The sequence below is a fragment of the Bemisia tabaci genome, chromosome 4 (genome assembly GCF_918797505.1).
Source record: "Bemisia tabaci chromosome 4, PGI_BMITA_v3".
NCBI lineage: Eukaryota > Metazoa > Arthropoda > Insecta > Hemiptera > Aleyrodidae > Bemisia > Bemisia tabaci.
In genome coordinates, this window is record NC_092796.1 from 963,709 (window position 1) to 986,263 (window position 22,555).

The following is a 22,555-nucleotide window of genomic DNA, read 5'->3' on the forward strand; positions in this document are numbered from 1 at the left end:
TCCATAAAAAAATCCATTCTCCTATAAAAAAAAAAAAAAAAAAAATAAAAAAAATAAAAAATTGTTTGACGAAATTCGACAATAATTCATGTGACTTGATTCCTTTCTGCTTAACGGGGCCCAGTTGGTATCGTGCTTTCAGTAAGATATGCCAAACAGCCACAACCTGATTGATGCTCATGGGGGATAACTTGCCCATAAAGGAACTGAAGCTGAACGCAAAAAAGTACAGGGAGAGCTTGCAAAGTATTACGACTTCGAAACGTTCGGCAACGACTCTTGAGACGTCATAGGAAAAACTTGAAAATTGTCAAAGCAAGCAGGCATTATAAATGAGGCATCTCCTAGGGGTTTTCAACTTAGCTGGACGCGTTTTTTTTCACCGCTCACGCGCCACTAGCTACCGTGTGCAACAGTTGCTGATGAAATTGCAGGGCTGTCTTTTTGAAGCCTTCTTCTGCAGCGTTTGATTCAATTGCTATGAAATAAGGCCAAACGAAAGAAAATTTCTTTACAGGGAATTTAATTTACACGCCGGATGAGATTTGTAGGACGGGAAACGTCATAACTAAGTCAAGAATAGTAAAAACCAAGATCTGCTCTCGGAGTTGTTTTATTCCGTTCGGTTGCCTTTAAAGGAATTAAACGGGAATAACGTACATTTTTCATTTGGAATTACCTACAACTTCTGTGTCGCAATAGTTTTTCAACGCTCAAGTTGCATTAATCTTGCAAAATATCATTCGCACTTTATTGCATCTCGATACAAAAGATGCTTAAATAATAACAACTTTGATTTTGCTCGAAGTTTAAGGACAATTTTCCACTACTATAATTTTTTTTTTTTTTTTTTTTTTGCACTAAACTTGCACTTTAATTCATCCGATGGACGGAGGAAATTTTTCTAGGAAAGTAGTTTTTATGAAGTTGTATCGGAGATTTGAAACCTACATTAATACGGGAGACCCTCTCTTCTGGTCAAGGATAAAAGAAAAGGGCATGGAAAAGTAATGTAAAAATTTCAAACAACCTTATACAAACACGGCAGACCGCGTTTTCCAATTGTAAATTTCAAAGCGTGATAACAACTCCCGTTTGATTTTCAAATTGTTGGACATCCTCTTAGCCAAAAACGTTTAAATAGCACTCTTTCTAGGAGAAGTACAAAATACCTATATGTTGATGAGTTTTTTGGCGCAAGACCCCATGTCCAGTGAGCTATAACACATAATTTATGTCTGAGAAAGTCCAAGAGAAATTTGCATACAAGTAAAAAATCAAAAAAGAGAGGGAGCGCCACCAGGTGTTGCTACGGTCGGGCATGCGGTATTCCTGGCTGTATTAGAACCCGAATGACTTCGCTTTAAGAGTTTTCATGGAAATAATTTACCTACCATTTAGCGTCACGATTCAAGGACACAAAACGATATTCTAAAACGATATACTAAACATTTCCGTTAAAGAGGCGAAAATTCCCAAAATCTTGGCAACATTTGACGATGCTTAGCATGTTTTGATTTTTATTTTCTCCCGTATTTTCTCCAACCTTTATCGGTCGCAAAATATAGGTCAATCGAAGGATAAAGAAAGACACGAGCTCACTCGAAAGCCGATAGAAAGCTTGCTCTCACACACTCGCACACATTCCCCGAGCACGTTTCCGTTAAAAAAATCACAGATTATAGCTCGTTTAGCACTGCCATAACATTAACCTCGGAATACTGCCGTGCTCAGTCGAAACCGCGTAATTGCAGGGAGTTTTCAATGCATTTCAGTGCTTTTTGCATACAACGGCCGATTATGCTATCCAAATTTCCAGTATCCGGCTTAGCGGCGCCTTTTACGGTTGCAAATGCGCACTTTAACATCATAAAATTCTATCTAAGGCCCACATAAAAATGTAGCGCCCCCGCTCCAGTCCCGTTAACCCTCTGTTCTCTGTTTGCTTGTCTCACTGTTTTAGCGGATTGCTATCCAAGTAGTGTGGCAATTGTGGCATAAATGAACCGAATGTAACAGAAAGGAGCCTAGACACATCAAGATTAAATATTTGAAGAAAGGATCGAAGTTATGTTCTTCCGTCAACTTAATGTCAGGAGTAATGTATAGTGCCTAGTATCACAATGGAAATATTTTTGAATTTTTTGCAGGAGAAAATAAGCTGCTAGCTGAGCTTGAAAAATTTTGACGCAATTTTCGTCACAAAATGTGACTTGGTCTCATTCTGTTTACATAATTAAGTTTCAATTTCCAGAGGCTTCCAAAAAGCTTGCGGCCAAACGCAACTAAACTCATGGGGAAAGCAAATAATTTGAGTCAGAGACATTATGGTAAGTAGTAGTAATATGCATGTAATTTAAAGCGGAGCCTCATCAAAGGTCATTAACATCGCTGTAGTTAATCGTCCACAGAGAAAAGGATTAACTTAAGCCCCGGAAAATTTAACATTGGGACATTAACATCACTAAACGGGGAAGTATTTTGCAAATATTATGAAACCAAAAATATCAAACCATATCGGTGCTATGACGGTTTGAGGTGTACAATTCAAAAAAACATAGTATAGAGAAAACCGCTTTCATCGGAACACAATATTGTTCATTCTAAATGAAAATTTACACCCATTAAGAGAAAAAAGTCCAAGCCGTTCGCAACTTATCATATAGTAGCTAGAGAGAGCTTTCCGTCGAAAATCAAGTCCAGCATGTATAAAGAAAATCGCACTCCCAAAAATTTGACTTCCACGCTTCCTCTCATCCCATGGTGTAAAAAATATTTTCTTGGATGCAAACAACTAATGACTGCTATGCATCCGTTGAGGAAAGAAGACTCAGTTTGAAAAACTTGATTAAAAGAATACTCTATCCTAGATTCATCAAGTATCGATTAGACCACGAGTATTCTCAATGCATCTCTTTAATCATCATTAGGGGAATCTGTTTAGCCGCTTTTATAGGTCTGTTTGGTAACGTGACGCCATGTGCCATCAGGTGTGGATCTTTTACTGGCCACAACTCCCGTTGTTTTCTCTATGACTGAACCTCATTTTCGCTGCACATGCTCTGCTGTGAGTCAAGGACGCCACGTTTGACTAATTAGCTTTTGCATCGTAACGCCATTTTTGCATCCAAAAATAGGCATTAGAATATAAATATTTGTTACCGGGAACGGGGAAATTCGATACGAATACGAATGGATCAAAATTACCAAAGAAGGGTTTCAAAGGGGACAAAGCCGCTTTCCAAAATCAACGATGGTGTCAAATAGCTCTGATCAAAAATAATTAGTGATGATGTGCAGCTCCTATTTTTAATTATGAGGAGAACCAAGTTTTGTCCCCTTGCCCTGCGCATTATCAATGTCAGTGGTTATTTAGATGAGGGTGTCAGTTTTTCATGTATTTCGTTTTTAGCAATGGTACATTTCGTCGCCCCACTGGTTTAGGGGCGCATCTCAATTTCTACGTGAGCCCCATTTTACATATACATCCATTCTTTTTTAGGATCATGCAGAAATCGAGATTCACCTTTACATCAGAGGAGCGACGATTTGTGAGAAGGGACTCAAACAAAAACCCACATAAAACTAAAGTGACCTAAACGATGACACTCCGTTCGTAAAACCAAAATTGACAGAGAATGTTAATATTTACTAGAGGTGATGCGCTCTATCATGATCGGATATAACACCAGCGAGGAAGACAAGAATTCGGTGAACATTGAATTGCAGCGGAGAGGCAGAAAAATGCGGAGAGAACCGATAAAAATCGCTCGAAAACTCGATGAAAAAGACGCGAAATGAGCTACGGTGAAAGAATCGACTCATGAAAGGGTTTTTGAAAGGTTTCAAAAGGTTTCCGCGATCATCAACGCAAGGTGGCAGTCGCGGACGGTAAACTGATTTTCTCCCGTGCCCTGTGTTGGATATCTCCACAATCACCCGAATCAATTTTCCATCCTTGAAATTTCATTAGATCACGGGAGAAGCCGTCAAGGTGAAATCGGTTTTCGGTTTCCAATCAAAGGACCTTTGCCGGACTCATCGAGAAAAAAGAACAGCTTGATCATTTCATGTGAACCTAGAGGGAGGGGGGTGTCTTTGAAAGGTATAAAGTGTCAAACAGCCTCAAAGCCACGTAAAATCTTTCATGGGCGGAAGATAATCGCATTGATCAGCTTGGATGGAACAAAGGTAACGTTAAAAAACCAATTATGGCGTAGCTGAGAGCTTTTTGTCCCTGTTGACAAAGGGGCATTTATAAATAATAATGACACAATTTACTGTGTTCAGTTACAGGACTTTTGCTCTTTATGGATTTTTAGCTTAGAATCATAAAATGTTGGCAATTGCTACGTTAATTGGGAATTTTCAATTTTAAAGCAGTTGATATTTTACTACTTAGACATATGTTTTCATACTTTCCTGCATGTTACTCACTGCTAACCAACCATGTTTCCTTCAGTTTTTCTTTCCTATTTTTTGACAATGAGGGCGGAAAAATAATATAACGTGAGAAGAACACATGACACTGCAGAAAATTTGATTATCACTTATGTTATTGCAAAAATAGGAGGGAGGCACAATTTCTATAATACAATTTCGGCCTTGGATAAAAGGAAGAGAGAGGGCAAAAGAAAACAAAGAGAGGAAGAGAAAAATAGAGGGGAAACAATCGTAAAAAAAACTGTGTTTGGAGATCTTGTCGCGTTGAAAAATGCATTTACCATATCGTTAGGAACAAAACTGGATGCATGTAGTGAAGTAGAAATAACTGTGGGCGATAAAAAACAAGTCTATTTGACACAGAATGTAAGCTGGATGTTAAGAATGTAATGCAAGTTGCTAGTGGTAATTTTTGTTTGTTTTGAAGCGGTGCTTTACCAACTATGACCAGTAACCCTGTGATGAAGTAACACGGTTGGAATATTCAGAGGACTTTATGTATCACAACACATTGGATTATTATCTCGAATCAAAACTTGAATTCATGTAAGAATAATGAAGGGAAAAAATAACGTAACAAATTTAGATGGTATAATAATATTCCGATCAAAATTTATGATCGGTAAAACCAGTGTTGATAGCTGAACACTGTCTCCAAGGAGGCTGGCGCGAATTTACACGCTAGAGTCAGATTGCGCGGGACGAAAAACGCCTTCAATTAAGCGGTATGCAATTTAAGTTACTCAGGAGTCGGAATAATCGTATCACTCATTTTGGAGCGTGAAACTCGGGTGGATATGGATAAATCTGGGTACGGAAGCGACATACCTTTCTGGACCACGTAATTTTGGGAACAGGATTTCCTTCCGCTGGACACTCCAGAATGATGGATGCGCCTTTGTTAACTTCCAAGCTACCTCTCGACTCATCACGCTTGATTTCTGGAGGAACTGTAACAAAGAATACATGATGATTAGCTAAGTCCGTTTACGGTTTTTAACACTAAGTCAAAACTTTCGAGTCTAATTTTAGCCCTGCTCGTTGAGGACCAAATTTTTAAGTTGCCATGATCGGAGCTCCGAAGTCTTGTATTAAAATGCAACTCAAGACACTTTTTATTTGCACAGAAAATAAACCACCACGCCGCTTGCAGAGTGGACCACAAAGCAATTAGGAATTCATCCTTTATACGCAATAAGGGATTTATTTCTGCTTCATTACAGACACGACGTTGGCACCTTTAGTATGCCTACGTTGATAGATGATTTATGCACGCGAGCCAGAAATAGTGGTTCCTTATTGTAAAATGATGTTCATATATTCTTCAGAGTAGTAAAGAGTGTTTACCGTCAAAAAATCGAAGTACGATCTCTTCCTCTACGTTCAGAGAAATCATGCTCATGAAAATTTGCCTCCGGCAAGTAAGACCCATTTTCCAACGGACGGTCACATTTGGAGAAAAACTCAAAGACGCCGTTAGTTTTCCCCTAAAATAATCGTTTTTCCAAAATTTTCCAAATTATCTGAGGATATTAGGAAGTTTCGACGACCAACCAGTTTCCCGTATTCTCGAATCCGTTACATCCTTAAAGGACTCCTCCGCTTATGTTTATGCCAGACTCAATTTCGTCTTCCAGGGGGCTGGGAAGGGGAGGAACCCCCCCCCCCCCTCCGGAGGCGCCTCGTAGATATTTTCAAAAAGAATCAATCCTGCGAAGTCAAGGAGCGTTAAACTGACGGCATCATCTTCCTAGTTCCTCGACTAAGCGCCGAGTCTATCCGCGTTTCGCTCACACTCTTGAGCACAGTTCGAATCAATTCCCCTTTGTTTGCGTATTCCTCGACTGTTCACCTCCCCCTTTGTTCGTCGCGCCCGCCCTCGCCCCGCCCCCCGCCCGAGACGCTGCAGCGACCTGTTTTGGAGGCAAATTGAATTCCTCGCTGAAAAGACTGTCCCGATTATCTTATTTGCGAAAGAAATCGCGTTTGAAGGCACGGCGAAATTGCCGGATTCTAAACGACGTCCTTAAACCCATTATCCGCCCCCCGGCCCCCGCCCCCCGTCCCCCGGTCATATGTGCCTCTCGTATTCCCGGGCGTTTCAGGCCGGTGAAATAGCTTATGGGAACCTTGGTTAATACTTTAAGCGCGGATAGGATGGCTCCGTCATCAAAATTTCAGTCGCGGTTGTGGGAGGTTTGATTTTCCCGAGCGCGGAGCGGGGGTCAAAGAGCTAATGCGTTTTGTTCTCCCAGGCCGGAGCGCCGCGCCGCGCTTGACGGAATTCCAGCCCGAGCAGCTCGATTTTCTTCGCCGCGGCCCACAGTGGATCCAGTCAATCGGAGAAGTCGGACAAAACTTTGAAACTTTAAAAGCTCAAAACTCTATTATTGCAAAATTTAAAGGTCTTAAAAGCGGTATCATTGCTTTTCTCGTCAAATCTACTAGAGATAGCACCCCTAAAACTGTAAAATCTCACGAATTAAGCATTTAAATCTGCAGATTTAGGCAAATAATTCATGTCCAGCCTCTCCCATTGACTCGATCCACTGTGCGGCCGGTCCTATCTCCCAGCGTGCGAGACGCCGAAAGGGAATTTTCTCGGATAGGCAACTATTGCGGCCCCCGAAATGTTTTCTGGCATATCTAACGAAATGAAGGCAGAATCATGCCAATGCGTGAGTTGTTGTATACAGCGCAGACTAAGAGTCAAAATAAATTAGATATTAGATCAAATGCTTGAGCAACACTCGAAAAAAATGTCTCTTGGATCCGGGGTCCGGACTCGTAATAAATTTGACGAGAAAAAAAATGCTTTTGATTAAATTGGATGTGTTTGAATCAAAAGGAAATCCGCTTAAATTTAGAGATTTGGTTCTCCAGTCAAGTGAAAATTTGATTGAATCGAGAGTGGTTTTTTTTATTTTTTTTTTATTTTTTTTATTTTTTTTATTTTTTTTTTACTCTGGATCTAAGAGATTTTTTTTCAGTGAGATAGCCAATTATTCCGTAGAAGATCAAAATCATGGCATCTTCCTTCCATTTTACAAAAACATTGTCCAAATACGTAGAAAGAATCCTCTGTGAAGCGATCGATCATTTCATACGTATTTTTCATTTGCGTTTTTCCCACACTTATCATTTCCGTTATACGCGATTATTCAAAAGAACTCCTCAATTGATAGGCTTGGAGAATACAAGGCGCATAAGTATTGTTTTTGAAAAAAATTGAAATATTCATGAATTCAACTAAAACTAGTTTGAGAGTACATTCTGTGACAAATTCACAAACTTTAATGCATCAATCAATGAGTTTAAAAATTTTGAAACTTGAAACACGTATTTCTTGAAATAACAAGCGCTGCACTCATGTCTTCCAAGCTCCTCCATTGCAAAATGTAGTCCAAATAAAGTAAGTTCTATTAGAATTCGAGTTCATTCCGTCTGATGACGACAAACACGAACCAAATTGCTCACGTTTGATAGTTTAAATCGAACGAAAATAGTATTCAATGCAGAAATTTTAATTGTCATTTACAATTTTAACACAACCTACCACCATAATAGTTCTGTTCGATGGCGCCATCAACTCGAGCGTGCGAAACACATGGAAATTACCGCCAAGTCTGGGCGCTTCACGACAACTTATAATAGTTCGACTCGGAGCCCAATGGAAAGTTTGAAAAGCAGCTATTTACAGCCCGCGTAGGTACAAAGCGAACGCGGGGCCCCGACAAGCTATATCGCGCGCACCAAGACGCGCGGACTTTCCTCCGATTGCCGAATTTCCAGGCAACTTCAAGAAGCTCTCCTTCCGATTTCAAAAAACCACCTAACTCCTGTATGAAACGCACCAAGATTGGCGCTTTACGCTCAGCTTAGTAGCCGGAGCGTGAAACTTGGTCGGGCCCGTCGTTGCCATTTCGGTCCGAAATCGTGGATTTTCGGGTTGAAAAATGATGAGCGTTCCCCGAGCTCGACTACGCTGTTGGTCGAGTCGGAACTTGGGCGTCAAGGGGTGAAGCATGAAAGTGGGGTGGGGGTGGGGGTGGGACTAGGAGTGGAGGTCGCTTTTCATTTCGGGAGATTGGTGGTAGTAGCTCGTGTAAATCATAAGTCACAAGTGCTCGGAAGAAGACTTATAGTTTTCGAATAGTTGCCGCCATGTTGCTCGGTCTTGTCTGTCCGCTCTCCTTTGAGCACTGCGCTCGGGCACAATGAGAGATAGTGGGTTTTCTTGTGTGCTCCGCTCGGATGCCATGACGAGATTTCTCGGATTTTCGAATATTCTCACTTTTTAAAGGATAAGAGTAAACAATTTTACGATTTTTTTTTTCAAGCGGACTACAACTTTGATACAGTCATTGAGCTTCCATTCATTAGCTCCACTAAAAGTTTTCAGTCATAAAAACAGAGCCTCGATTCAGACAGCCTGCAGTGCTACCGTTCCATGACTGACTTCCAAAGTTCTGGAATTCGGAACTTTTTTGTTTCAATTTCTCCCATCTCATGACTTTCGAAAGCTCCAGGATTCTTTTTAGATTTTTTAAAAGTTCTGGGAAATGTTTAACAAATGCAAACGATTCGGAACCTTTCGGGAATTTTAAAAACGCCAGGAAAAATTCAAGAAAATCTCAAAGTTCCGAAATTTGGGAATAGTTCCGGGAATACGTGGGTCGTCGAATCGAAGAAGACGATACAATCGAAATGAATTACATTTTCCCCACTTATAGGGAGACGAAAAAATTTAGTTATGAAACTACACAAATTGATTGCTAAAAATACTGGTTCCAAAAGTTTGTAGAGGAATCTTTTAGATGCAGGATAAAATTTCTTGGTTCAAAAACCTTGAAGCTCAGATCAAATTTTCTGAGCTATCACAGCTGAACAAAATTCCTTGATTTACCCAAATATCTATAATAGATAAAAAGAATTCAGAATTTTCAAAACTTGCAACCATGTCCGACAAAAAAAACCCGTTTTAGGCATAAAATTCCTATAGAAATTCTCTGAATGGAAAAAATGGAAACTGTATCGCATTGGGCCCAGCAATTGCATACAACAAAAAAATTGTTCAAAGCTACCGAATACAATAAACTGATGCGAATCAGATGGTCGAAATACCTAATCCTCTACGACTTGGTCTAAGAAAGTGAGGTCGTTTCATACGTTTTCAACTTTCAAGTGATTAGAACCGCACATCCATCATGATAAAAATCCATGTTGTACATTGCTGACTTACGAGATTCAACCGTGAGATCACGATTCGCGAAACTGACCTGTTGTTACGCGAAGTAGACACAGTGAGAAGAGTTCCAATTCCTGGACAGAAATTGGTGCTAATTTTTGAGAGGAGCGGTGAAAATTAAGGGGCTTCTCGTCGCTTCGGTCCCCGTCGGGAAATTCTATTAGACTCGGTCGGGCGGAGTTTATTGGCTTAGCCCGGGCAGCGTTGGGAACACAGAAATGAGTCGCGGAATTTCCACCGATTCTTGGGACAACAAGTAGAACCACCTATCTACACAGTGCTTCCATGGGAGTCATGCGGTTTTTGATTAGCGCCTGGACAATAACGAGGGAGTTTACGACGCGGCTAGATGTTCAACAATTGCACCGAAATCAGACCGCAAAGAGTCCGCTGCTTAGATATACAAATTCGTCGCATTAAAATTCATAGACGCGTCGTTCCGACGAGCAAGACAGAAATGGATGCAGCTCTCGGTCGCAAAAGTGACCATCTGGACGTTGCAATGTTGTTCTGTCCCATTTACGAGGACCTCCCGTACATTATGATGTATCGCTGATTGTTTTTGGCAAATCTTCTTAAAATCTGAATGCTGTTGGACGAAATTTCAACATTTTCTTTACCCTTTCAAAAATATTCTACAAAAATTTCGTTTGAGGATGTCCATTAATATTCCTTTAAAAAAATTAAGAAGGGACAGCCATTTCAAAACACTGACGTCAGCTCCTGTCAATTATCTATCGGTGTCTCTATTTTCTTCGACCTGATGAATGAGAAAAGTTTTGATCTCACAGACTAAAAGCATCCGAGGGATACAAAACAAAAAACCGACATTAATTTTTATAAAAGCCTTTTTTAAATTTTACTCTAATTTTAATTTTGAAATGAGGAATAGTTGCTAAACAACAACGTCCTTAGGAATGCGCAGGAACATGGCCTCCTGGCTGACAGACATTTTTAAGTTGTTTTTTGAGTAAAAAGAGAGGTCTCCAGAAAAAAATGACCGACTTTAGATTATCGAGAATATTCCCTAACATGTGGATCACAGCTCGATAAGTCTAGTCGAGAATACATTCTCAACCGTGCAGTCATTTTTAAAGCGTGAATCGCGAAAAATCCGATCATCGTAATATCCTTGTGAGGAGGGTTTATTGACACCCTTCAAACGAGCTTTTCTGTGCAAAAGCAGCGAAGTTTCTATAGAAATTTTGAAGAGCTAAATAATAAGCTATCCCTAAGTCGATGAAAATGCTGGCTCGTAAACTTCTTACGAACGACGCCGTTAGCGGCACGGAAACAAAGGCGAATCTCAAGTTAAATATGAAAAAAGAGGGGGGCGAAACGAAAATGGGGGACGGAACAATCTGCTTGCGGCAAATCCGATTTCAGCACTTATATTTCATCGAATCAATCTCGCTTGTATTCTAAGAACTTACTGGATGACGAACTATGTAAAAGTATATTCTCCGCAAGGGTGGTTAAGAATTGTATGACATGCATACGTGCGAGGCCGCAACAATACGCCTGATGCTTCATTTTTTATGAGACTGTAATCTGTATACTTTTTATCTCTCCTGGACCTCCTTAAGCGCTCTCAAAAAGGTAAATTTTAACGGACTAAAAGAGAACATTTGGACGTAATATTTCTGCCAAACGGAACCATATGCATTACGACGTGAGCCCTGTTGTGCATATATTCTTATGGATTTCAAGGCTCATGTCTTTAAAGCAGACAGTTCCGTTTGGCGGAAATACGGCCATTTTACTATTCTCACCAAGTAGGAAACGTGCCGGACAGATGTAATATTATACTAGGGCTGTATGCTATCCCCCACCCGACATCTGAGAATGCTTAGAGTGTTATGCAAAAATAGGAGTATGTCTCCAATTACGGAAAGAAAAGTAGATTGGAAATTTTGAAACATCACAATCGAGGGGGAAACAACTTCTACTTAGGGTACTCAAGAATTGTATATCAAAATCATTTCAATTCAAAGAGACCCCCTCCCCTTACTAGGTATTATTTTGAACGTTACGTGGATGGACAAAACTGAAATTATGGAAAGAAAGGACGAATAGATATAGAGGGGAAGAAGGGGCGGAGAGGAAACAAAAAAGCTTGTTCCCAAAAACTTTAAATCCTGTCCTTGCATGTGTTCTTAGCATACGGCGAATTGGTAGGATTGTGTTTTACAGTATAGAGCCGTGAGGAGTTAAAAGTTATACGTTGTTAGCCGCTTTGAAAGGATCCGTTACAGACTGAAAGTGAATTTTAGAAGGCTTAATTTTTTCCCTCCTTTTTATGAAAAAAAGATTATGCTATTAAGTTACAGAATGCACTGAAAGTTATAAAGCACATTTTGACCGCGCCCGGCCCGCGACATACACAGAGAACTCACTTTTCTTTCGCTTTAAAATACGCCTAAAAATGGGAACCAAAATTATTTACAATGGATGCTTCGGTTCAAAGCATGTATTTAGCGAAGCAATATTAACATCATACTTAATAATAATTTTGGGAATTTTTCAGCCATTTTACTTGATTTTTACTCACATGTAAACCTTATGCACGAATTTAAAATTTAATTATAATACAAGCACTTGGCTATACCAACGTCGACATTTTAGAAAATTGCGCTTTTTTGTTGCGCTCATCATTTCTAAGAGCTACCTAATGACTCAAATATTCATTCGTTGTTATAAATTCTAGAAATCAACCTAGAAATCTGCTGAGGCCAATTTTACGATTTTTCGGCAGTCTGCAGAAAATAATCTGAAGACATTATCGTTCAAATTTTCAGTAATGGCCCAGCACTGACTTGGGATTTTCATTAGCGGGAACCTTCAATTTGATCGAGTCCTGAAACGCCTAAAGGGGGTTGGGTCGTGTAGCCATCAAATTGAGTATAGCTATATATGGATATATGGACCCCCTAGACTCTGTATACGTATACACTGTAAGTTATATCTGAGCGCAAGCTTACGGTTATCCTCGCAGACAAATTCTACGGTGATTCATTCAACGACGGCCTCATATCAAGAGTCATCTTACAACTCTTCAACTTTGTACGAGGTAGATTTGAGAATTCAATTAGTTTCCAACTTTTACCCACTTTGCTCTTGAACATCCCCCTTCCACGCCGATTGTCAATCTCTGAATCCCTCAGGGCAGTGCTGTCAAGCGGTGGAAAAATATATAAAATGAAGTGCATACGAGAATTGAGATTGTGAAAAACGTGGAAGAAACAATTTTTACTGATTAGTTTATCATTTGTTTATTTAATCCTTTGGGACCACTTCTTCCTCCTTTCCTTTTGGTCGCATGACTTTTAAAGGAGATTCTTAGAAAAAGGTACCAAACAATATTCTTCCTTAATTTGAATTATGAATGATTGATACTTTGTGCACAGATCTTACGGCAAGTAACTTCAGTGTCCTGGACTGGAGACTTCAGTGCTCTATAAAATCTTAGGTTCAGTTTTTGGAACCGCAGTTTTTTTCTTAGTTCGATACGAAATCGTAAACCATTTGAGAAAATTGATGGCAACCTTGTGTATAAAAGAAGTCTTGCGACTTGATCCATTTTGCTCGAGGAATCACGTATTGTGTTGGCATGGAGGATTTCCAGTTACTTCCTCCCGATTTCGTTGCGAGTTAAGTCTTCTATCTGCTCGGAGCAAGCTATGCGTTTGAATCGTAATTTGCGAACAGATTCCGAGAATTGAATATCGTAAATAAGCCGAGACTTAAATCCCGTGCTACCGTTCTGCGGAGAAGAATGAAAAGTCAGACGAGTGACATTGGGGCTGAAAATTTTATGCACCATTCAAATAGCTCTCGGATCCCTTGTAAATACTAAATTCTACCCGGTGGGGAAACTCATCGTCTTCTAAAAACGAGAATATCTGCCGGAAGGTGGGTTTAAATTCTCCACAGGAATTCTTATACCTGGAAAAACTATGGAAATAGAAAAAGAGCGATGTCTCCGGCAGAATTTCAAAATTTTACGAGACTTTGCATTGTTGAAGAACTTGAGGAAAATAACAAGCTCTATATGAGATAGCTTAATTTTCTGAAATATGACCTAGGACGTGATCCTGTGAGACTTTATAAGGTCCTTAAAGGGTCGGGCGGCGTAGCAGCCAGAGGACGCACGGCCTACTTTTCCATTGGCTTGGAGTACTTTTTCGAGGCCACAACAGGATATTGAAGTTTTCCATGCAATCTTTTCATAAAAATACGAAACTTTCTCCCAACTTTTAATCCAACCTGTAACCGAATGAAGAAAAACTCCGCTACGGAAGACTTATTTTCCGGAGGTTCAAAATCAGACCGCACGGGACGGAATTTGATACGTAGTTTTGTTGACACTCAATCAAGACCGAGCCGAAGTTCAAACACTCGATTGACGTGCGACCCACACTCCAAGTTCATCTTCAACTTGGGATTTTTACGCGTGTTACTCTTCGAAAGTCGTGAAAATACCGAGAACTTCCTTGATTTTTCGGGGTGGTTACAGAACTCCCAACACCGTTTCTCTACATTCGAGTGAAGTTCAATGTTTATTATACTCTTCATGTTAATTTCATTACCGAGGATATGAAACACTGAGCTTTGCAAGGTATTCATACGCCTATGGAAACTCCGGTGGGTAATAACTTGGTTCCTCTGACGTAAGGACGCATCTTGATTTCCGCATGAGCCCTATGAAGCATGGATTTAGATGTGAAACGGGGCTCACGTGGAGGTAAAGATATGTCCTTACGCCAGAGGCGCGACGATAAAGGGTCTGAAACAAAAGATTCTCCCAAAATTTGCTGAAATACACAAAATAGGAGACGAATGCTGCTGGTGCAGCCCGGGATTTTCCAAAGAAACCTAAAATTTCCTTAGGGAAGGTCCAATTAGTGATAGAATGTACAGTAAAAAATGGATTTGGAAAAATTGTGCAAAGATATACAAAAAAAATATTCTCACGTTCTTTTCAAGAATTTCCGCAATGCTAAAAATTAACTTTCATTCGCGGAATTTTTGAGTCAAGATATTCCATTCCAGACTCCACTTGAACTAAAAAAATGATTTTAAGATACTAAAATGGAGAAATGTCCACTTTGACTGATGAAACTGTAGAGTTACAGAAACCCAGACCATCTTTGACGCCACCTTGAGAACTCCTCTACAAATAACGCACCACCACGCACTATATCATGAAGTCTATAAGGAAATGGGAGCGTTATGAACGCCTGTAATGTCGTTACATCATTTCGTAGAGCATTGTCTCGTTTGCGAGTTCATTTTCCTCTCATTTCACGCACCAATATAAAATTGTAACATCCGTGTGTGCACGGTTCATCCATTTCTCAAATAGCAGAATCCCATTTTCACCTCCTTTGAAAAGTCTAAATTTTTGAAGTGCGTAACCGACGAGAAGAAAAACCTCAATTTGGTGGTACCAGAGAGACTCCCCGAATCATGGCCGGGTATATTTCAGCGAATTATTAAGTGCGCCGGGAGCTGGAAAAAGGCATTATCAAGACTTGAAAACTGTGAACGGGACGAAATCTAAAAGGCTCTCGCTGTTAGCTGAGCAATGAGCATTAAGATGCTCCGATCGGCGATTAAATGAGGTATCACGAGGCAAACTGAAATCGGAAAGCTTGAATTAGCTGAAATCCATTTGTTTTTGCTCGAAATTATCATCATCGTTGCCGCGTCGAGTTTTATTTCCTGCGGTATTTACGGGACTGAATCTCTCGGACTGGTCTTACGCCAATTCATAAACTCAGAAATTTCGTCTGACATGGCCTGGACATTATTTAAATGTTCTCTTGTTTATGCAAATTTAGATTATTTTGCTAAATGACAAAATAATACTTTAAATTTGAAAATTTCGAATCAATGAAAAGCTGTTGACATTGACATTTTGAAACGAGGCCCTTCATTCATTGGACGGTTGCATGTTGAAAAATTGAAGGCTCTTTTGAAATTGACTTAAAACTTTGTGAAGGTCCGGAATCGGAAACTCTACGTGGGTTCCAACAAAATACCAGGATTGACTATTAGTCCATGACGATTACATTCTGAGATTTTTACGAAAACACCTGAAATATTTTAGTCTATAATGATAAGCTCATATGGGAAGAACAGAAAGTAGTAATTGCGAGTCAAATTCGGACTTTGGCGGTTATTTTACACGTTATTTCCACATGGTGCATCACTGAGTACAACGTCGATTGTCAAATCAAATCAAATTAAAGTTCCCTAATGTTGACTGATTAATTCCGGGATGAGTAAAATAATTTTTACAAACTAGGTCAGAGTTGTTAAAACAATTCCTCCACTCTTTGGTAATCAGTCATCACTAGGCGAATAGAGCAATTTTTACCTCATCGGAAAGAAAGAAGTGTGGCAAAATATATTGTATTTGCTGACTTGAATGGGGGCCTAAAGCACGGAAACCAGTCAGAAACGGATGCCTCAAGTATCAACTAAAAATACACTGTAAACAGCACTAAAGGCATTTCTGAACTGGCAACATTAATTTACGAGTCGAGGATTGGCTCCTTGCTTATCTTAACTACAATGAGGCACGGTTGCCAAATGAGCACTTGGCCTCAAACGCGACGTACGAAAAAGATGGGATCTCCTTTGACAGTGTGGCAAGGTGGCGAGCGAGGGGTAAGAAGAAAGCCTCGCCGAGACTCAATTTGAATTAAGTCGACTCGCCGCGCTTGCCCGCGTCATAAGTTTTTGTAAATGACTACTCGCAAATGCCCCCAGAAATTATTGGCTCCCCCGGAAGCGGGAGCGGGGAGCGGGGACTGGCGTTCGCCTGGCGGAGGGATTATTTTTTACTCGTTCCGCTCGGATGACTCTGCGAGTGCAAACCGATTCGCATTAACGTGAAATATGACGATTCCCTTTTCCTCGTCGGCGGGGCCGGGGACGCTCCCATTCTCTCGGCCTTAATATGGTGCGCTAATGATTCCTTTCCAGCTTACTTCCACTCTCAATGGCCTCCCTGTATTGGAAAAATAAGAAAAAAAGCTCTACCTATTTTTTCGGGAGTAAAATTCGTATCCCATGCAAAGGCAAATATTTTTCCAGACCCCACACGATCTCAACTTTACTTCCAGCTGATTTTGGTGCTAGCCATAAGAGTACACCAAAAAGAAAAGGATAGTGACTTAACATTCTGGATGTAAATGGGTGTGCGAAAACTCACGAAACGCTGAGTTACGCCACAGCAGTTACCTTTGCATCTTGGCATTGCCATAGTAACAGCTGTGGCGGTTAACTCAGCTATTTGTGAGTTGTCGCACACTTTTTTACACCCAGAATATTAAGTCAGCATCCTTTTCTTTGGGGTAGTCGCACTAGCTAGAAGTGTAAAGCCACCAACCAGCGCTACAGTTAATCCAACCACACTTATGCTGACTGTGAGGGCACCAGCTAGAGGTATGTTTGACCCAACCACACTTTCAGCTGACTGGACCATACTACTTGTGCAACTACTCTAATATCTGGCGCCAAAATCAGCTAGGAGTATAGTTGGGATTGTGATAGTTTTTTCCGTGTAGTGCAGGCCTCTGAAATGGACTCTCTCTGTTCAAATGTGTCTCTGTTTTATATTTTTGGGTGCCTTCCGTTTCAAAACGTTCATGTATCGTTCCTCTGACATCATGATATAAATATTTCATCAATTTGGAAATTGTGGATCCCGTGTCCGTTTTATCCAATCCAGTGGACGCTTGGATGTAAGCCCCCCCCCCCCCCTTCAGAAAACATTCAAAGGCTGCGAGAGCATCGCGAGGATACAGAACACAAGAGCTGCGAACCTCTTATTTACATCGGAGCAAAAAACTCGTGTCCGCTTCGCCCCGATGAGAAATATTCCAGGTGGAATCTACTCGGCTGCACTCGCATCAATTTCATCAAAAATTGTAAAAGCGCAGTGAAATCATGCAGTTCGAATGGAGTATTTTTCCGGCGTTTCGTCCGAGCACGTTTCGGTCTCTCACATCATCGGAGGGAGCCGAAAGCACCTCCGACTCGGGAGGGCATCTGCCCGTCGACCGACTAACACAGCTTCCGAGCGGTGTTGCCGGACTGCCACGGAGAAAAGCTCAGCCACTTGGAAAAAAACGGTTAGCGTCGGAGGCACAAGACAGATAGGTCAATTCGACCACATTTTACGATTTGGGCCTACAATTCCTGTCTCAGTTGAGGAACGACGTAAAAGTGGTTAGTTTCCCTGTGCACGTGTTTTCACGGATGAGCCAGAAATCGTAAAGTGCCTGATGGGCCAGTTAAGCTGGTCACAGAATCGTGTTTTGATGCCTGATTCTTGCAGATTAGTTAAAAATAATCCCTGGTAAAAATTGGCGATGAGAGCTGCGTTTCAAAATACCATAGGAATTCTTATAGCCGGCTAAAGAAGGCTACAGAAAATCATATAGCTGGCTGTAGAATGCGGAGAAAATCATACGGCCGGGCTATACGAAGCGATAAAAAACTATGCAGCCGGGCTATAGTTCCTATAGCCGGGCTTTACACTTTATCGCCTGACTGTTGCTTTTTCGCCATCGATTATAAGAGGCTATAAGAAATTGTGTAGAAATTCGTGTGCTTTGGAAATCATTAAGTTTGAGACGGAACCACCTTAATATTTACAAAACACACGTTATATTTTCCTTTAATACATATTTTTTTTCATCAATTAAAACGAGAATAATCCATACAGGATGTGCAAACATTTCAAAATCATAAGTTGAATAACGCTGACTCCGCCAGATTAAATATTAGAGCCTAACACAAAGCGGAGCGGCGACGCACTGGCGCCTACAAACCTAACAGGGATACCTCACGCATTGCGCAACGCGTGAAGTATCCCTGTCAGGTTTGTAGGCGCCAATGCGCGTTTCGCGCTGGCTGCCGGCCTGCCGCACCGCAGCGTGCCACGGCGCTTGAAGCAACTATTTCACACCAGAGGTATTGCACAGTATCATACGAAACTGAAGGCGCTCTAATATATTAGGAATGGCAGGCATCCATCAAAAGTACGGAGCTTTCCTCGCAAAGTAAATCAAGATACTACGGCCCGAAAAGAGAGCAGTGGTCCAAAAACTCACTAAGTCCTGGCATCCGTAATTAGTGACGTTTAGCATACACTTTATCGCCTGGCTGTGAGTTGCTTAATCGCCGTCGGCTATAAAAGGCTATAAGAAATCGAGTAGCCGGCTGTAGAAGCTATTGGAAATCTTACGGTCGGCCGTAGGTCTATGGTATTTTGGAACACAGATTCTACTGCCAATTTTTACCAGGGATGAGATCTATCCAAACAGCAACTAACTCTCTACGTTCATTATTAACCGAGATATCGATCTTTAAAAAAGTCGGTCCATGACGTCATCCACTGCGGTAGTGACACCCTTGGTTTCCTCTACTTTGCTATCATCCAAGTTTCACATTGAGTAACTCAAGCAAATGTGTGTCACCCTGATTGATGAAAGCAATGTGGACGAAATTGAGGGTGTCACTACCGCGGTGGAGGACGTCATAGACTGAATTTTTTAAAACGCGATAGCTCGGTTAATATCAAATGTAGAAAGCTCCGATTTAGACGGATTCCACTATTTTCAGCTAATGTACAAGAATCAAGCATAAAAAAACACGACTCTGTATCTAGGTATCTAGATAAGCCCCCTTACGGCGCGAGTCGACCTCTGGGAGTTGGGCCGCGTAGCGGCTAGGGGGACACAGCTCCACACGTAGCAACTAACCCGGTTGCGATGGGGTGAGGGGGGTTTACTATTGCTACCAGCCGGCTGATTGTTGAAATCTGTGGACAAAGCCATAGACAGAGAAGACATAGGGAGTATGAAGCGATGTTATTGGTTGAAATGAGTGATTCCTATAGACCACGAGAGAAAATGATGGACAAACTATAGGGTCTCTCGGGGGCTGCCGTTAGTTAGTCTATTACCTACCTCCTTTGTCAATTGCAACCACCCGCTCCACCAATGGGATCCCTCCATATCCCTTTTGTCCTCTTTGTCTATGGCTTTGTCTGCCAGTTTCAACAATCAGCCGGCAGAGGGATATTCCAAAAATTACCTTGGAGATCGAAAGTGAAATAGTAATGTGGATGGACTTGGTGTATAGGGGGTGGTTTTTAGGGGATGGTTTGGCGACGGCGGCGGAGGAGCTCGGGCGAGGACGGCGGGAAAAGGTCGGTCGACTGAGCAGCGCACATCAAAGGGCAAGTTTTGGGCTCGCGAGTTGCGATCAACAAAGGCGGGGCACGGGTCATCTCCTCGAAAAACGAGGGAAAAATGTAATAATAAATATTAGGAAAATAAGATAACGCAGGCCCCGCGCCGCCGGTGCAAGCATTGGACCGTAAGGTGGTTTCCAAATATCAAAGAGCTAAACGCTTTTCCGGGCGTGGGCCGTGGCCGTGGGGGGGGGGGGGGGGATGCTGAAACAAATTCGTGTGCGCGAAAACTTACTCCGTTATCAGCGTCGCGTTGTAAATGCAGCATCGTGGACTTGGAACCGGCGTTGCCACGAGGTGAGGAAATAACCGTTTGTGCACGGGAAGACCTCTTCCCACCCCACCCGACTGATTATTCACATTGATGGACAAAGCGACAGACTAAGAAGACATAGGGAAAAGGGAGCAATCCTATTGGTTGAAATGAGTGGCTCCTTTTCTACCGTGCTAAAGAAGAACGCCGTATAAGCCATCAGGCGTTGCCAAATTTCCTCTGATTAATCACGAATTCTCTCGTAAATATCTTTCTTTAAATTTTTCAGATAATTTTGTTCGCAATTTCTCATAAAGTTCCTAAAAATTTAAAGGAAAAATATTCGTAGCTTTCCTCAAAAATAAACATTTTATCAAAGGAAATTTGGCAACTCCTGAATGTTCTTACGGCGGTTTTCCTTAGCATGGCAGTATAGACTACGGGAGAAAATGATGGACTTATGGCCAATTTCGTGAGTCACCGTAATTTAGCCCATTACCGATCTCCTTTGTCCAATGCGACCACCCGCTTACACCAATAGGATCCCTCCATATCCCTTTTGTCTTCATTGTCTAGGGCTTTTTCTATAAATTTCAACAATCGGCCTCCAGTTAGGAAAACAATAATTCAGAAATGCGGTATAATCTCGATTATTCAAAAATATGTCGTGTGGGGGATGTTGGAGCGGAAACATGTCAGATAATTAAAACCACCACCAAAAAAAAATAAAATAAAAAATAATAATAATAATAAATAACTAATAAAATGCGATTTAAAGCTTCGTTTGTGATCAGAAAGCACAAACTTGGACACTTTTCTATGGCATTTGTAAAACATAGCCATTTAATTTGCAAAACAGCAATCTCTCAGATATTCAATTTTTACCGCCCCACACAAAAAAGCACCGAGTTTAAGTCTTGTCGAATAACAGAGCTATTGGAAAAATCGACAGTCGACTGTATAAGGACGATATTCACCCAAAGCTCTCAGATTTGGCATTACTTACGCTTTTGCTATCTTAAATTAAAAATGAATTGTTATCAATCTCAATATTGACACAATATTGTTTCAATTTTGAGTAAGCGCTGTGATGATAGCATTACTTCATTATAATATCAACCGATATTTTATTGATTGCTTGTTTCAAAATGCGTAAAAAATGAAAGATAAAAAGGTGGGAAAAGGGGAGTTAGGACAGTATTGCCCTCAAATTTACTCGACGCGATGCAGTTTTCCGCCTAGTGTGTTGTTTTTTATCAAAAAATTAAGTAGGTCACTCTAAAATAGCTTTCAGCTTGCGTAAGTATAATTTTAAATTGACTTTGAAAATCAGAGCGAAACACAGAAGCACAACATTGTAAACCCTGATAAAGTACGGAGCCACGTTTTTCTAACACACATACATACATAGTTTATATGTATACGAATTATGTAAACTTCGTAAATAGGTCATTTAAAATCGAAAAAGTCAAAAATCCGTGATTGGTGACCGTGGAAAGATTTTTGTAAGCTCTCTTATAGCGGAACTGTGTAGTATACGCATAGCCTTAGAGTTATTCGATAAGAAAACGCTGGGATATGCGGCATGGAGATATACAATTCTCAAGGGATAGGGTTGTCCGTCTCAATTTCTTGACGCTCTGCGCTTTCTGCCTTAAAAAGACTGTTAGATTAGCGTTTTTCTCTCGGCAACATTTGATTCGCAGCCGACAAATGGAGAGAATAAAATAAGACAGAGGAATCGCGGGGGTCTCCTCACTGCGGCGGCAAGAAAACTCCGCATCATCACAAACCAAAGCGCGGCGAGGAACCGACGGAAAACGAGAGTGAGTGATGAAATCAGCGTCTGTCATCATCAAGGAAACCGCGAAATCACTGATGTTAACGCCTCACTACCCAGGAGCCGCCACCCGCCGCGCGCGCGGCCTGCGAACGTTGCATAACCTCGGCGCGGAAGGCGAAAGTTGCAACGCTTGCTGAGTTTGTTCGCGGGAGCCGGCTCCGCGCGATAAAACAAATAACTCCTCGTCAAAAGACAATCTGGATATTATTCACCAGTCAATAAAATGCGCTCACCGTTCCACGCTTGTTCTCCTTTTATTTTTTCCCCTCCCACCTCGGTTGCATTTCCATCCGTTTATCTTTTCTCTGTCCTGTTACCGCCATTCACAATTATGTTCAGTTCATCGCGCCATATCTTTCTCTCCTTTTCGGAAGATGGGTCTTTCAAAGAATTATAGCGGAGGGCTGTGAAGTGCGCCTCGGCTTCAACCGAACGATTTTAATGAGCAATTTCACCGCGTTTAGCAGAAAGGAACCAAGCCACATCCGCCATTGC

At 41.2% G+C, this 22,555-nt stretch overlaps 1 protein-coding gene across 2 annotated transcripts in view; it reads right to left on the reverse strand.

Moving 5' to 3' along the window:
* LOC109031245 (lachesin) overlaps nt 1-22,555 on the reverse strand; it is a 559,402-nt gene that overhangs the window by 50,250 nt on the left and 486,597 nt on the right. For both annotated transcript variants that reach the window (XM_019042658.2, XM_019042659.2), the window contains one exon: nt 5,272-5,393. In XM_019042658.2, the coding sequence (XP_018898203.1) occupies nt 5,272-5,393 (122 nt within the window). The remainder of the gene's footprint in view (nt 1-5,271; nt 5,394-22,555) is intronic.